Source organism: Canis lupus, chromosome 11, assembly GCF_011100685.1.
Source record: "Canis lupus familiaris isolate Mischka breed German Shepherd chromosome 11, alternate assembly UU_Cfam_GSD_1.0, whole genome shotgun sequence".
Lineage (NCBI taxonomy): Eukaryota > Metazoa > Chordata > Mammalia > Carnivora > Canidae > Canis > Canis lupus.
The window spans coordinates 53,536,576-53,552,783 of NC_049232.1; the positions used below are offsets into that span (position 1 = coordinate 53,536,576).

Consider the following 16,208-nt stretch of genomic DNA (forward strand, 5'->3'; position numbering starts at 1 on the left):
CTGTGACCTCCAGACAGAGCCAGTGTGAGGGCCAAACTGGGTTCCTCCCACTGTCTCAAGGCTTCATCCTGGGACTACCTGCTTTGGATGAGGCCTCCAGGAGGCCTACACTGGGCCCAAACTCCTCCCCAGTAGTAAAAGGGTCTGGGGGCGGTGCTGGGAGACCAGTGGGTTCTCAGAATCATGCAGGTTAGAGATGCGAGGCCACCACTGCCTCATCTTACAGGTGAGGAAACTAGGCTCAACAGACCAAAACCATGTGCCCAAAGCCACGGGGCCTCTGAGCGCCAGAGCCTGGCCTGCATTCAGGACTCTTCCCACCACAGTGCAGTTCACAGCCTGTCTACCCAATGCTGCAGGGCCCTGTCTACCCAAGGGGACAGTATAGGGGTCTTGGTAGCAATGGAGACTATGCATCTCTTGAGGTGGGAATAGTGAGCTGCTTAATTTCCCAGGGGAACAGACTCAGGTTTATTCTGAAGTCCCAGCCAAATTCAGACCAATCCTGGTGATTCTCCCGGATACCATAACTGAGCGCCAAGGCCTGGACTCTATCACTCTTGGTTGAGTGATCCCTTGGGTCTCAGTTTTCTCATCTATAAAAGGGGGTCACAATGGGGCTATTGAGAGGGCACCATGAGATAAAGATGTGAAAGTACTTTGGAAGTAGATATTTTTCTAAGCCACTTATAGCCAATCATTCTTTCAACTTCTAAAACAATTCCATCAGGCAGGAACTAGTATTGTCCCCATGTAGCAGATGAGGAAGCTGAGGTACGTAGCTTCCCCAAGATGATATAGCTGGTATGTATTCAAGAGGGCAGGACAGGGGAGGCACTTTAGCATGTGCCACCGGCCCTCGAAACCCAGTCTCAATGAACAGACATACTACTTCCTCCCTTTGTTTTCTCCCGAGAAGGCAGGATGGCTCAGGCAACAATAACAACAGAGGAGGAGCAGGAAATGTCTTGCCGTGCTATTCCAGAAGACACCAATTCCATGCCTAGGTGTTCACAGTGATGGCTTTTTCTGCTACCGCCTCTGTCACCTTCCAAGTTAGAGCCCTGACTCAGAAACACCTGTCAGCCAGCCTCCTCCACTCTCTCCCCTGGATGGGGACAGCATTAGGACAGTCACCCACAGAGAATCTGCAGTGCCAGCCCTGCATCCTGCCCTCAGATGAGACCAGGAGAGAATGTGTGTGCGTGCACGTGTGTTTGTGTGTGTGTGTGTCTTCAGTGGGGACATCCCTGCAGGCCTGGCATGGCACAGGAGTGGGAAAACCACAGGGGCTGCCCTCACAAAGGGGCCTCAAGGGGCCGCAAATGGAAGTGAGGCTCCTTGGCAGCTCCTGGCTCAGCCCTCTGAGTTCCCCACTGGCCACTTCTCACCCCCAGCTCTGACTCACTCCCTTTCCAAAGCCTAATCTCTTGCCAGCCCGTCCTGCAAAGTCAAAAATGCATTTACCATGAGAAATGAAGACATCGCCTTACAAAGTGCTCTTTCTGATGCCCATTCGACCTCCATCTAGAATAAACCTGTCCATTTCTTCTGTCATTTTCCCTCTCTAATTCACAGTGTTGTCAATTTGCTTTCTGACACAGTCATTCCAGGCTCCTGCTCACTGCCTAACCCACAGGCATACCCATTCTAATCCTGAGTGGCCACTGCTTTCTTCCCCACCCCCTGCCTCTGCGCCCTCCCGGCCTGGCTGGGCCTGTGGGTTACCTGCAGGCAGCCCCAGCACAGGAGGCACGGCCGGGAGGGGAGTCCTCCCGAGAAGTCAGTGTGCAGCTTCCCTAGAAGTGCTTCCCATCCTCGCGTTGGTGGTGTTGCTGTGAAGGGGGCTTCGACTAGGCTGGCCGAGGTGTGGGCAGTATGCATGTGGGGGCGGGAGCACATGGAGGGGCTCCATGCATGGAGGGTCTCACCTGTTTCCAAAGCTCCGACTGATCTAGCGGGAGCACCAAGCAGTCTCACAGCGGGTCTCCACACCCCTGGTACCTTCCCCAGAAATAATCAGTCTACATCTCTGGTTCAGTGGGATTCTTTCAGCTAAAGCCCCGAAAATGCTCTGGATAAAGGGCAGTCTGGTAGACGTGAATGGACCTGGAACTTATTTGCAAGACTATGGTAGAGTGAGCCTGGCAGCTCACTCATCTTCAGGAAAGTGGGATCACTGCTTATTCGGGACTGTGGGCCTCAAGAGAGCATCATATTCAGCTCCTGCTTGAACGAAGCTGCCAGTGGCAATTATCCTCATTTCACACCTGAGGCAACTGAGGCCCAGATTGGTGGATGACCTGACTATGATTCCCCAGGTTACAGAACTGGGAAGTGCAGGGGCCACTTCTCATGTTTGTAACTGCCCAACATGGTTTAAACTTTTCCTGTGTTTGCAAGATTTTCTGTGTATGAGGCCTGCCTCTTTGAACGAATTAATTCTCCCAGCTCCGCCTGCAGTTAGGGCACAGGTGTGTCACCTGGGCTCTGCCAATTAGAGTCTCTTGCATATGACTTTGTGAAGAAAGCAACATGAGGAAGTGGGTGGGCTGAGAGCCTCCATCTGCTGAGTGGATGGCAGAGGCATCCAGCTCTGGGTGGTGGCAGCGGAGAGCTCTCATGCACCCTCGCTGGAGCAGCAGCATAGAGCATAGAGCCAACTGGCAACAGCAGGAGGCCTAGAGCAGCCCTGGTGGTGTGGCTGGGTGTTGTTCCCGGCTGTGTGTCTCACACCTGTCTCTTTGGTCCTCCAGGAGATGCTGGAAGCCTGCAATATTCCTTAATAAATTGGTTTTCTGCTTAAACCAGCTAGAGTGGATTCTGTTGTTTGCAACTGCAAGTCTGACAGATAAATACAATAATCTGGCTTTCAAAAATTGATCAGAGCTGTTCTCATTACATATACGGTCTGAGTATTCAGGATCCTCTAGGCTTCTTACAGAGGGATGAAGCCTCTTTTCCTGGCTGTAGTACTATTCAGACTTAGTTGGCCAGGGAGAAGAGTACCACATCGTATACTGGTTATGAATATAGGCTCTGGGATTAGGATAACCTGAGTTTGAGTCCTCATTCTGCAATCTCCTGCTGTGTGACCTCAGGTAAGTTAATGTCCTTTCCGAGTCTCACTGTTTTCATCTGTATAATATAGATAATAGCATGTGCTCTCTTGGGCTGTTGAAATGATAAAAAATAAGGTGACCCACATGACAAGTTTTGCCCAGTATCCACACAATTAGCAGGTAGTCATTTAGATGGACAGGGTTTGGGGACTTTCTCCTCTTCTCTATGTTGGCTCTAGCCCCTCTCAAGGCACTGAGCACCTCCCGGCACAGACACCCTCACCCGAGACTCCCTCACCTCCAGCGTGGAGGCTCCCTGAGACAGAGTCCACATCTTTCTCCTATGAGGCACACAGCCCATGCCTCACACCTGGGGATGTGAGCTGGCCTTCACTCCAGTGTGAGCAGTAAAGGCCTCAAATGCCACCATTTTCCACCTCCCCTTGCCATCTGCTTGGGTTCCAGACCCATTCCTCTGCCCCTACCTCTCTGAAAGATGCTGGTTCAGGGAGACCATGGTTAACCGTTGCCTCCCAAGAATGACAGCTGGGCCAACTCAGAGATCCAGGCCTCTCAGGGGGGTTATTTAAGGAAAAGCATTAGGTAAGTGGAGAGACATGGTTCAATACTTAGAATTAATTTTTACCAAAACCAAAAAAGAAGTCTGAGACATCAGTCCACAGATCAGCCCCTCCAGACCAGCCCCATAAAAGGTAATATTCTAGTCTTCTATAAAATGAAATCTGCAGGCATAGGGACCTGGAGTACTACCTGGCATTGTTCTTTACTGCACCCACTAGTCTTACATGACACATCATAGTGCTCTGGGCAGCTTGAGGCAGCCCAAGGTCCAAGTGCATGGAAGAGTCTAGCCAGGAAGGGATGGTGTCTATGTCACATGTCTGCCCTAGTCACCTAATCACAGTGGTGACCACATGGCCTCCTTCACAGACCCATGACCTGGCAACTTGAGTCTGAAGGGACCAGGTTCTTGCTTTTCTGATGAGGTCTGTTTCCCAGTCCTAAAGTAATTCAGGATCTAGGAATTAATATATTATTATTATTATTATTATTATTATTATTATTATTATTATACTTAGGCTGCTCTAGTTAAGCTGGACAAACCTGGGTGGTCTCTGAGACTTGTCCTGACCTGTGTAAGAATTCCTCAGCTGACTGCTGGGGCAGGATCCATGTTGCTGACTGCAAGCTCATTGGCTAGCTCTGCCCCCAGGTGGTAAGTGACATCTGTGAGCCTGGGCCCCTGCTTCATGCTCTAGAACCTTCAGCTCCCATTATTGCTCACCAGCTGGTTTCATGTAAGTTCATTTCAACACAACAAAAGGCTCTCCTTGGCCTTTTGAGGGCTGAGTTAGCCCTACTTGGTCTTCAGAGTGGCCCAAATATCTTTGATGATGTACACAGATCAGGCTGGCCCCAGCAATGGATCATCTGCCAGCCTGAGGCCTGGGGAGAGGTTGGGTGCCAGCTGAGCTTGGAATGGCTTGACTTGGAAGGCCTTTAGCCGCTTGCAATCAATTTCCAAAAGGAGCTGGCTCTGTTGATGTCCATGGCAGACATCACTAATCAATCACTAAGCCTCTGAGTTCTGATCAAGACAGGTAACCACTACCAATCAATTCAGGTTGGCCTCCTTACTGCCTCTCAGGGATTTCTCCCTGGAATATTCAATGATCCTTAAGAAATATGTTACTCTCAGGCAAGCACATTTTCTACATTCTTACCATCCCTTCAATGCCTCTTTTTCTCTGTTTTCCTTCTCTGCCGTTTTGCCTTATCCACCAAAACCTCTGGGGAAGGGAGGAGGGCATGAGCAGGGCTGGAGTGGTGTTTACTGTCCAAAGCTCCCATCACAACTCTCAGATGGCAAATATATGAGGCAAGCTACCCACCCCCACTCAGGGCCCAGACCTCAGGCTGTCACAGGACCCGGCCCAAAGAGGGATTCTACTGGGGCAGCTGATGGCCCAGGAGCCCCACAGGGCCTCCACCAGTACTCACCAAGCAGCCCCGGGTTGGGGAACCTCCAGGAGTCGTTGTACGAGGGATACTGAGGGTGGCTGTAGGGGCTCCCGGAGAACTCACTCCCTGCATGTGGTGGGCGGGGAGAGAAACAGGAACCAAATGTCAGGTCAGGTTTGGAATATGCCAATGGCATTTGCCTCTTACATGAACTGCAGGCACTTTTCATAACCAATGAGGGCAAGTCTGGTCCACGTCCTTATCCAGTGGACGGCTAACACTGGCATTGTATTTCCCCCTGCAACATTTTTCTTAACGGTGGGAGTGAATACCAGCCTCTAACATATATACCACAAAACTACTACATGCCAGGTGTTCCCTGGGGTTACTGGACCATTTTACAGGTGAGAAAACTGATGCCCAGGGTCTCTCACAAAATGACCTTGACCCAAGTTCAAAGCTCCAGACTGCCTGGCTCTCAGCCCTGACGGAGGCACTCCAGCACCCCAGTGTGGTTTGAATTCCACTGCCCACATGTTTCCCACGTGGCTGTGGACTGAGAAGCCAAAGGTGACCTCTGCTCTAGTCTGGCCCTCTGTGTTGTGAATCCAGAGGTGTCTGCTCCCGGGGCCCTGGCCTAATGGGGAGGATGAGACAGAGGCTCAGGCCCCATGCCAGGAGAAAGCAGATGGCACTTTGCTGAGCTGAAGGGATGAGCCAAAGGGCTGGGGAGCACAGCAGAGGGAGTGGGTCAGGGCCTTCTAGGCATTGGGAAAGGGGCAGCTGTCACTGCTGGGGTTGCTGAAGCAGAAACCACAAGCTGTGCCAGGGTGGGCACAGCATCGGGGAAGGGGGACATAGTAGGACTTGGGAATGGCTCGCTCTTGCCCAGCTGCTCCTGGGGCAGTGATTCTTGCATCTGGCACTGCCCTGTGCTCTTTCTTCAGCCTCAGGAGAGCCTGTTTACCACCAGCCAGTCATAGGAAAGGAAAATTCCTGCCCTCAAACCTTGCTGCCTGGGCTCTGTAGCAGGAAGGGCCCTGCCTGCCTCCTCTGAGTGGCTGGGATCCCCAGAGGGCACCGTTTGGGCCTGACTCAATGCCTGGCACCGGCTGCGTTGGTGGCTGGCTGTTGAGTGGCTTTTTAAGCCACTGGTTCCGGAGCATGTGGGCCCCTCCCTGGCCGTGGTGACAGGAGTTATACAGCCCCACGAGACCACCCTCAGCCCAGACATGCTTCCATGCATTCTCCAGGATGCTTGCTGAAGGGCCAAAGGGCAGGCGCCTCCAGAAGGACCAACCAGAAGTCAGGACCTGAAGCACTGCTCTCCCCCATTTCGGCCAGGCCCAGATGCAGGGTCCCTGGAAACCCACCAGGTAGGGCAGGAACAATGAAGGAAGCCGAAGGGCTGGCCTCCTCCCCATTCCTCCAGGCAGCCACTGGCGGAGCGTGTGCACACTCACACACACAGACACACACACGTGCTCCTCCTCAGGCCTCTCTGGGGGCCACTCCCAGCCTGACAGGCTGAGCCTTCCAATTCTCTGTTTTTTATGCCTCAGTGGTCAGGGTGTCAGGTTCCGGCGTAGGGAGGGAGAGCATGGTGACAGTGCCGGGCCGGGCCGTAGCAGCCCAGCCTCCACATATCCATCAGAGCCTCCTCCTCCTCCTAGGAGGCAGGGTGGGGGATCAGAGGGGACAGCCGCCCTCCCCTCAGGGCTCTGGGCTGCCCCATCAGAGGCACTTCCTGACAGCATTGTGCCTGGGCCCAGGGCTCTGCTGGCAAAAGCTGTCTCAGCTTCTCCATCTAGCAGCATCATGCTCATCTGCCAGGCTCAGCTCCAAGGCCACCTCTTCCGGGAAGCCTCCTTGATCTCCAGCTCCTGGAAGTGCTAGCCTTGGGTCCATTCAGCTGGAGTTAACTGTGTGTTACCCACCCTTCAGCCTCCACCACCACCACCCAGTCCCCAAATTGGCTAACATCTCTTTCTCTGGGAAGCCCCCACTTCAGGTGCACCCAGTTTCCCGCAGCATCACACAGCACCTACATGGGGGGTCTCCTGTGACATGGGAGTGTCTGCCCTGCAGGTCTGGGTGTGGTTCCTCTGTGCACCTCTGTGCCACCCCCCACAGTCCCCGGGTAATGCTGTGTCCACAGTGGATAGTCGGCATTCCACAAATCGCCGGTAGCTCACCTGCCTCTACCTGGTACATACTGCTCTTGCACAGCTGTTTGCATGGCTCTCTCCCTCACATCCTTCTAGGCTTTGCTCCAATTTCATCTCCAGACCACCAAATGTAAAATGGAAACTCTACCCCACCCCTCTTTCCTGCTATATTTTTTTTTCCATAGAACTGATGACAACCCAACATATCTTGTTTTTGTTGTGCTGTTCTTATTAATTTTGCCTCCTCCAGTACAATGGGGAGCAGGGAGTTTTGTCTGTCAAAGTCACGTCTCCCTCCCAGTGTCTAGTATAGGGCCTGGCATCTCGCTGGCCCTGAACGCTATTTGTTGAATGAATGAATGAGCAGGCACCCCACAATCAACCAGGGACACAGATGGTGGCTTCCACTACTTCTGCTATTAGTACTGAGAGCCAGGGGTGCATTGAGCACCGGCTGCATGCCAACCAGTTTATCTGATCCACTGCTGGGTTCCACTCACAACAACACTCTGCTCCTCGATGGATGATGTGAACCCCTGGAGACCCCCCTGCCTGGTGTGCTGAGTGGGGGGCTTCGTGGCCATCCTCAGCAAGCCCTGTCCCATGAGAAGCCCTGGGAGAGTGAGAATTCGGAGAAGAGGAGCTTCACCATCTTGGGGCATGAGGCTGACCCATGGGGGTGATCCGGCCACCTGCTGGACACTCTGGAATGTTCTCGGATGATCTGATGGACCACACAGAAAACTAGTGTAGGGAGTCCTCACCCCAGGGGATGTGGGGAGGCCAGGTCCTCAAATACCAAGGAAGCTGCCTGCCTTATAGACCTGGCTTCGCCTGCCCTTGTGGCTGGGAAGCAGCAGACTGCCTAGGATCAAGCACACATGCTGCCACTCAACCCGGTGGTCTCCAGTCAGTTCGGCACAGAGACTGGGAACAAAATCTCTGGAGCCAGACTGCTGGGATTTAAATCCTGAGTCTGCCTCTTCTGAACTCTGTGACCTTCAGATCATTCAGCCTCTCCATGCCTCAGTATCCTCCGCAGTAAAGTAGGAGCAATTAATAAATGCCACTGCATGTGGTCATTGTAAAGACTGAATGGGTGATACACAGAGTGCCTGGTACACAGTGAATGCTAGCAAATGTCGGCCATGATGACAATGACCTGATACTGGTCACCAAGGCCTCCCCGGCATCCAGAATCTCATTTAACCCTCCTGACAACCCTATGAAGCACACAGGTGGGTGCAACTGTCTGCGTCTTCTGTGTGAGGAAATGGAGGCCCAGGAAGGTGGGGGGACTCTGAGGTTGGCCTCCTGCCCTCTGGTCCCAGACTCTCTGCCTATGTGACACTGCCTTCCCATCTTTGGCCTGTCTCTTTATTTTTTTTAAAGGCCATTCTTGTCAGCTGAGCTTGAATTTCACTTCTCAGGGGCCATGATCCTTTTAGCAGGGAAGGAGGCCCTGTCCTTGGGGGCTCAGTGGATCCCACCTGCTGCTGGCTTCTCTGGGTCTGGAGGCTCCAATAACCTATTTCATCTCTTCTGCTTAAAGTCACCACATTATGACATCCAAAGGACATTCACCTTCTTTCCTTCAAACCTTACAACAGCAGCTTAGAAAAATGAACCCTGTCCAACCAAGAGAAGGTCTGGAGAAAGCACTGGGTGGTACTTTCTGGAGTGCAGAAGAGCATGTGAGCCAGCAGAGACAGGATTTTGATATGCAGAGGGAGACAGGCACAAGAAAGGTCGGGGTGGGACTGGTCAGAGCGTGACGCCCTGCATGGCCAGGTCATCATGAGGCCCAGCAGAGGCAAGCCAGAACTGCGTGGGGCCAGAACATTATGCTTTTCTTCCAGTAGAGCTGGGACCCAGGGAAGACTAGGGAGCAGCAGAATCTGGAGGGCAGGCTGGAGAGGGTGAGCCTGTGGTCAGGGAAAACCAGCCAGGTGCCTGCTGCCATAGTCCAAGCAGATGGAACAGAAGCCTGGGAGACAGCATGGCCACAACAACCGCAGGCACAGAACGATGCTCTCCAGGGCGGAAAATGAAGTCCCCGGCTCAGGCTCATTGTTAGGACCCCCAGAAGTACAGCTAGCCTGCCTGAGACAAAGATCACACAATGAACACCTTCCCAGATGGCAGCTACACTTGTGGTAAGCAGAACTGCAATGTATAAACTTGTAGAACCTGCAACTAATGTAACATGTGTGTCAATTCACTCTCCTACAAAAATGAACTAAAAAATAAACACCTTCTCTTGGGCAGCCCGGGTGGCTCAGCAGTTTAGTGCCGCCTTCAGCCCAGGGCGTGATCCTGGAGACTGGGATCGAGTCCCACATCGGGCTCCCGGTGCATGGAGCCTGCTTCTCCCTCTGCCTGTGTCTCTGCCTCTGTGTGTGTGTGTGTCTCTCATGAATAAATAAATAATTTAAAAAAAACCACCTTCTCTTACCCCCACCCAGCACAAAGGACAGCATGGGCCCCTTGCGTCTTTCCACCACCCAATCCAGGCTTTTGGCATCTCTCAGAAAATACCAACTGCTTCAACTGGGAACCCTTTATCCATTAATAGAAAAGTTTCTGTGAGGTAGATTGGGGTGCCAGCTCATGCCCAGGTGTCTGTCACTCAGTGGACAGTGAGACCTCCATCTGGGAAGCACACAGCACCTGGGCCCTCCTTAGAGACAGCTCCTGGGCTGTCTGGACTTGGTCACATATAAGCCCCTAGGAACTCTCACCAGCAAAACATGTCATGATCTTCTCCATCCCCAGCCTCCTGGGAAGGAGCAGTTCCAAGGGGGAAGCCAGGATTGGAGTGAGACCAGACTTGGAGTCAGCACTGCAGGTTGCCCCCTGCCCCCAAGATGCCATGGGAGCTGAAAGCGAAGAGGGATCAGGGAAGGTGTGTCCACAGATGAGGAAGGGTGGGCAAGGGTAGGCTCTGCACTCAGCCTTCTGCTTACTGGCTGTGTGGCCTTGGGTAAATGAACGTCTCTGGGCAGAGTCGCTTCATCTTGAATATGGGCCTACATCATGGGATTGGGGAAACAAGGTAATCTTACCAGAAGAAGAGAACTCTCCCCTCTCCCCACACCCAGGACGCTAAGGTAGCAGAGAAGAGAGGGAGGAGGAAGGCCCTAGAAGGACTTTTACAGCTTTCACTGAGTTCTTGGATATGCAAAAGAAAGCCATCCAGGATTTAGAGACCCAAGTGCAGTGCATTAAAAAAGCCCTGTGCATGTCCTACCATGTGTGTGTGTGTGTGTGTGTGTGTGTGTGTGTGTGTGTCTAGAGAGTAGGGGGTGAGGGACATTTAAGTGGGTGTCTAGATTCCCATTCTAAGTTGTCCTTATCGGGGGCTGTAACTATCCCTTCCCCCAACTACCACCTCAGGTACATCCAGTAAAGCCTGTCACCCATCCGAATGCCTTTCATGACCAGGTTGGTGTTTTCTCCTTACATGCAAATCAAAGGTGGTGGCTGAGTGCTTGTCTGGGTAGCCCGTGAGGCTGAGGTGATCGGATGTGGTCCAAGAGCAAGAGAGATCACAGAGCCCGAGAATTTGGTGATGTCAGGGAACCTGAGCCAGAGTGTGTGAATGGGAGCCTCCCCTGGAAATGGGGCAGAAATCCTGGGAAAGACATAGGACTTTTCCATGAGGCAGGGGATAAGGATTCGAGTCCAACTTACTTGATCTCAAGATGCCAGAAGATACTGGCTGGCTGCTGTCGGCACTCTGCCCTGGGTAAAGGAGAGGTGGGGCCAGAGGGCCGACTGCATGAGCAAAAGCAAGGGGGTGGGACCAGGCAGATGGTACATAATGGGGCTCTGGGCCGAGGAGCCAGATCCCCCACCCCCACCCCACCAGCTGTCAACAGGTCCAAGAACAGAGGGCTGGCCCTCTCTCAGGCTCGCACCCAGGACCACACCAGCAGGTGTGCTCTGCCCTACATTTCTGCCCAGATCTCTCTACCTTTGGAGTCAGACAGGCCCATGGTCCAGGCTAGACCCTACCATTCAGAGGCTGGGTGGCCTTGGGCACATGGATTTACCTCTTGAGCCTCAGTTTCCTTGTCTGTAAAATGGAAGGAAGGAAAATCTCTATTTCTGAAGCTTGGGAAGATCACATGACTTAACAGTTACAGATCTTTACAAACCCCTGTGTGAGGAGGACCTGGTGCCTCCTCATCACTGATGGTAGGGAAAACTCAGTCTTTCCTGCTTCCACCCCAGACGCTCTGTCCCCTGACTGCTGAAAGAGGCCCCTGACACGCAAATCGAAAGTCCTTCCAAAGCCACTAAACAGAATAAAGCTGAAGGATGTATGTTCTTTCCTCGAAGACTCAGAATGAAAGCAGAGGCTAAAGAAATTTAGGTAAATGATGGGTTTCCACAGAACAGCACTGCCTTCCAAATATAAAAGAACTAGTGGTAAAGATTAATGGGGTAAGTAGAAAGGACTGATTAAAATCCATTTAAAAAAATTTAGGCAGCTTTATTTTAAAGCAGCTTTCCTGGAGATTCCAGGGCCAGGAAAATTGTCAGAATCAGAGATGTTTTCTTTCTCCTTTGCTAAAAGCTCAGAGATGGCAAGAAAGTCGAAGTTTCCTAAAATTCTCAGAAGTGACAGGTAAACCGGCTCAGTGTAGCTCTTAATTAACCCAAAACGACACCTGCCAGATGATGGGGATTTGCAGAGCTCGCCGGGGGCCGACCCCATCTGCAGATGGTGGGCTCCCACCTCTGCTCGAGACCTTGGCCGGCTGTAATTAACATACGGAAAGTCTTTCAAAGTGACTTCGCAGCCAAGTTCTATTTCTGAAGGATTGAAGCTGGGCTTTAAGAGAAAAGCTTTACAGAGGAGGAGGAGGAAGGAAAGATTTGGAAAGGACCATGAGATTTCTCCAGCTCCTCCCCGTGGTCCTGTAGATCTGCATGCTATGCCACGACTCGGGCATCAGCGGGCGCTCTGCATCGCCGTGCCAACTAGAACACGCCACGCAGGCACAAACCTTCAAATGTGTGTATGTTATATGCAATTGTATATATATTATATTCCTATTTTAGGTATGACATGTATAACACACATGCATACACATATACGTGGATACATATGTGTATACGCAGATGTGCATGTGTGTGTGCACGTGCGTGGGTGAGTAGGTGTGTGCATGCACACCAGATCCTGGGGCTCAGTCAAAACCTCTTGAGTGACTTCAAACTCCTTCCCCCCACCAAGACTCAGTTTTCTCATCTGTACAGGAAATGTGTATGGCCGAGATTCCAACAAGTGGCCTCAAAAGTCTTCCGGCACCAACACTCTTCCTTCTCCTACCCTCCCTGCACCCACACCCAGACAGGCCCCCTTGAAGACCAATGCTTCCCAACCTCCCTCTCTGCAGAGCAAGACCTCCGCGGGCTCCCAACAGGGAAAGGAAAACCTGAGCAAACTCAGTAAAGGTCAGCCGTGTCAGCCCAGACAGCCTGGCACATAGAGCATCGATCCATTTCTGGGAAAAACCTCTTCTCCCACCAGCTCAAGCCAGCCACGAAGGCCTTCAGAAAAACAGAGAAGAGAAAAACCGAGAGAGAGGGCAAGAGTGAGGGAGCGAATGCAGAATGTGTCTCATTTCTGTTTCTCAAGAGAACTAGGGCTTCGCAATCGGGCAGCGGTGCCGGGTGGGCCCCCGTGAGACCAGGCTCTGCTGCTGGCCGGCCACGAGGCGGGTGGGTGACCGTTGTGGGCCTCAACCTGGTCCTCTGTGCCAGGAGCCTGCTGTGCCTTGAGCCCAATTCCTGCCGTCTACAACCACCAGAACCTGAATGCAAGGACCCTCCAGGGACCTCAAGGGAAACAACTCCACTTTCGCATCACAGTACCTCCGCTGTGGGCTATGGGGCACATGCTAGACCCCACCAGCTGGCTGTCATCAGAGGCAAGAACTGGGGCTTTTGAGCCACATGGGGCCAATCAAAATATATTGATGGTCAACCCAGTGTTTTAAAGGGACAAGTATGTCATCAGCCACAAGCAATTTATAACTATTGTCGTGTCCCCCAAGTCTGATTTCTCATCTTTTTCTGTACATGTCTGGCCCCTGTAGACGTTTCAGCTGGAGGCCCTTGGCTCTGCTATGGTATGTTTTGAGTGGTTCTGATGCAATTTTAATCTGCTCTCCTGCTGTGGTATTATTCCAAAATTCTGTCCCAATGCGCTCATCTAAGCAAACAATGGACAAGACAATGCGCAATGTGCAAATGGCTCTTGCAGCCTCACCAGGGTGCAAGACATACCTGATCTGTGTGTATGCGTGTGGGGCAACGGAGTTCCTTCGTGAGTCTCTGGTGAGCCTCACCCGGGAGTGCCCTCACACAGCATCATTGTGAGAAACAGAAACAAGCCTTCGAGGCAGGGGCCAGAAGCCCCGTTGCGCCATTCAAGGACCTGCGGGGTCTGGTCCCAGTGAGCTTCTGAGTCACACCTCCCACTGTCCCCCACCTCCCGGCCCCAAAAGCCAAGTGCCATTCCCTGCAGGTTCCAGGGGGCTCATCTCCATCTCCGCATGCTGTGCCCTTCATCTGAAGGGCCACCTCCCTCTTGCTCCTCATGTCCAGTCTCCCAGCTTGTCAAGACCCAGCTCAAATATTGCTTTCTGGATTGATCGTCCTAGCTGAGAGCAATGCCCCACTTTCCCCTGAGGCCTCAGCCCCACAGCCCGGAGCACTTGATGCTCAGACTTAGGATAGATGTGACCCTCATCTCCATTCCTCCACTGGGGAGTCTGTCTGGTTCCTCCTTGAGGGCGGGAGCCAAGACTCATCACCACGTGTGAGTGACAGATCCGGGCGAGGACCTCCACTGTCCCCAGCTCAGGGCCCGCCCACAGCAGAAATGCTAGTTGAGGGGGTCTTGCGTGGTCCTTGGCCAGCCCCTGTCAGTGTCAGATCCAAACAGGTCATGAGAACATGCTAGAAAAGCAGTAATAAAACTCTAGTTCTTAATCTTTGGCAGGAGCATGAAACAGAGAGAGACAAAGGCGGCAAGACACACTGAAAAGGGAAGTGGGCCACGTTTGTTGCAGGGGTGAGGGTGCGGGTCCCACACAGGGAGAGGAACAGTACATGGGTGCTTCCTGAAGGGGCTGGCCCTTACCAGGCCTCTCTGACACACAGGGACAGCACCAAGCCTGGCTTCACTGCAAGAATTGAAGAGAGGTTTCATCGTTGCAGTTTTGGTTTTGTGTTTTTGTAAGGCAAGAGCAAAACACTGATTGCTACACTCAGAAAAAGAGCAAAACCAAATTGCATTGCTTGGGGCTGCAGCTGGGAGGGATAACCGGGAAGGGTTTTTTCCTTACCACCCACCTGGCCATCAGAAGGTACTCAGTCTGGACACCTGAAGGTCTCTCTGAGTGACCTTGCTGGAAGCCCCCATTCCATGACCTAACCTGCTAGGCTCCTGATTCCACACAGTTCCTCTGGAATAACATTGAACTGTATTCTCAAAGGAATCCAGCTCACACATCTGTGACAGATGTCTAATAAACTCACCAGGATTTTGGGAAATCTATTCGATTCAGCAGTCACAACGGCCCTACTCCATTCAGAGCTTTGTGCTAGGTCCTACGCCACTCAGGGAGAGGGTCTCAGACTCTAGTTCTCCAGGAACTCCTTGCATCTAAGGGGTTCTTAGGCCCAGAACTAGAAATTCAGGTACTAGAAAAGGGTGAGGCAGGTTTAGAAGCAGAGAGGAAGGTAAAATGTATCCTGGTTGGGGTATCCAGGAGGGCTTCTTGGCTGAGATGTGGGCCTCCACGTCATTTAGTGGGTTACCGAAACCTGTCCCTATGCACCTCCTGCCAGCCCTGGCTGCATTCAAGAGTCAAAGTGTGCTGCTTCCATCTCCAGGGAAGGGAGCCTGGGGACGAGGTCAGTCTCTGGATGTTCCCAAACAGGAGGCCAGTTTAGCAGGACACCGTGTTTCCTGGCCTGAGAGGCCTCATGAGGCAGCTGCTACCATGGCACACCACCCAATAAACCCAGAAACTCTTTAACCGTTCAGAACCACATCATAATTTTTGGAAGTAACTGTAAAACAGTGGGCCTGATTCTCTGTGTAGGCACTGGCAACAGCTGTGGCTGCCACTCTGTGCTGATAACTGAGGGGATGGAGAGAGCAGGGGGTTGTGGCCAGCAGTCCCCATTTAAGCCCCTCAGCCATGTAGCTGAGTGGCCTTGGAGAAGTCACTTTACCTCACTGCACCTGACCTCCTCATCTGCAACGTGATATTACAACACTCACACGACTAAAGGATATTGATGCATTTCGAAGTCCTTTGTGAATCAGAATGTGAGGGGCTCCCTGATGCATGAGTCAGTCCTTGGCACAAAGCATGTGCTCTGTGTGATTGTTGAAAAAAGTGGATGCACTTGGCTTGTTTTTTTTAATGAAAATTGTATTCCTAGGTAGTTTCCTCGTATTTCATTAAGTGCCCCAAACACTTGATTATAGGGAAAGCCTTAATCTAAGAGTTAGGCCAGTGACCTCATTCTGTCTCTACCACCGTGTGACCTTGAACATGTCTCTTTCAAGTTCACCTAACCTCGGTTACCCCAAGTGGACAGTGCTGGGGTGGAAAGTAGACAAGACTGGGTTCCATTCTTTGCGCCACTAAATACTTTTGCCTCCCAGACTCCTGTCCAAATGACCCTTTGCTTGCTTAAATGATGATTCTGATGCCATGCCCCTTTAAAGCATCCTACGAGGGCAGCCCAGGTGGCTTAGTGGTTTAGTGCCGCCTTGGTCTAGGGCCTGATCCTAGAGACCCAGGATCGAGTCCCACGTCGGGCTCCCTGCATGGAGCCTGCTTCTCCCTCTGCTTGTCTCTCTCTCTCTCTCTCTCTCTTTCTGTGTCTCTCATGAATAAATAAATAAAATCTTTAAAAAAAAGTATCCTACAAGGCCTTTTTGGGGGCAAATCGACTATTTCCA

General features: G+C 52.1%; 1 protein-coding gene across 6 annotated transcripts in view; it reads right to left on the bottom strand.

Moving 5' to 3' along the window:
* PAX5 (paired box 5) overlaps positions 1-16,208 on the bottom strand; it is a 195,159-nt gene that overhangs the window by 7,788 nt on the left and 171,163 nt on the right. For all 6 annotated transcript variants that reach the window (XM_038552835.1, XM_038552837.1, XM_038552840.1 and 3 more), the window contains one exon: positions 5,085-5,171. In XM_038552835.1, coding sequence (XP_038408763.1) covers positions 5,085-5,171 — 87 coding nt within the window. The remainder of the gene's footprint in view (positions 1-5,084; positions 5,172-16,208) is intronic.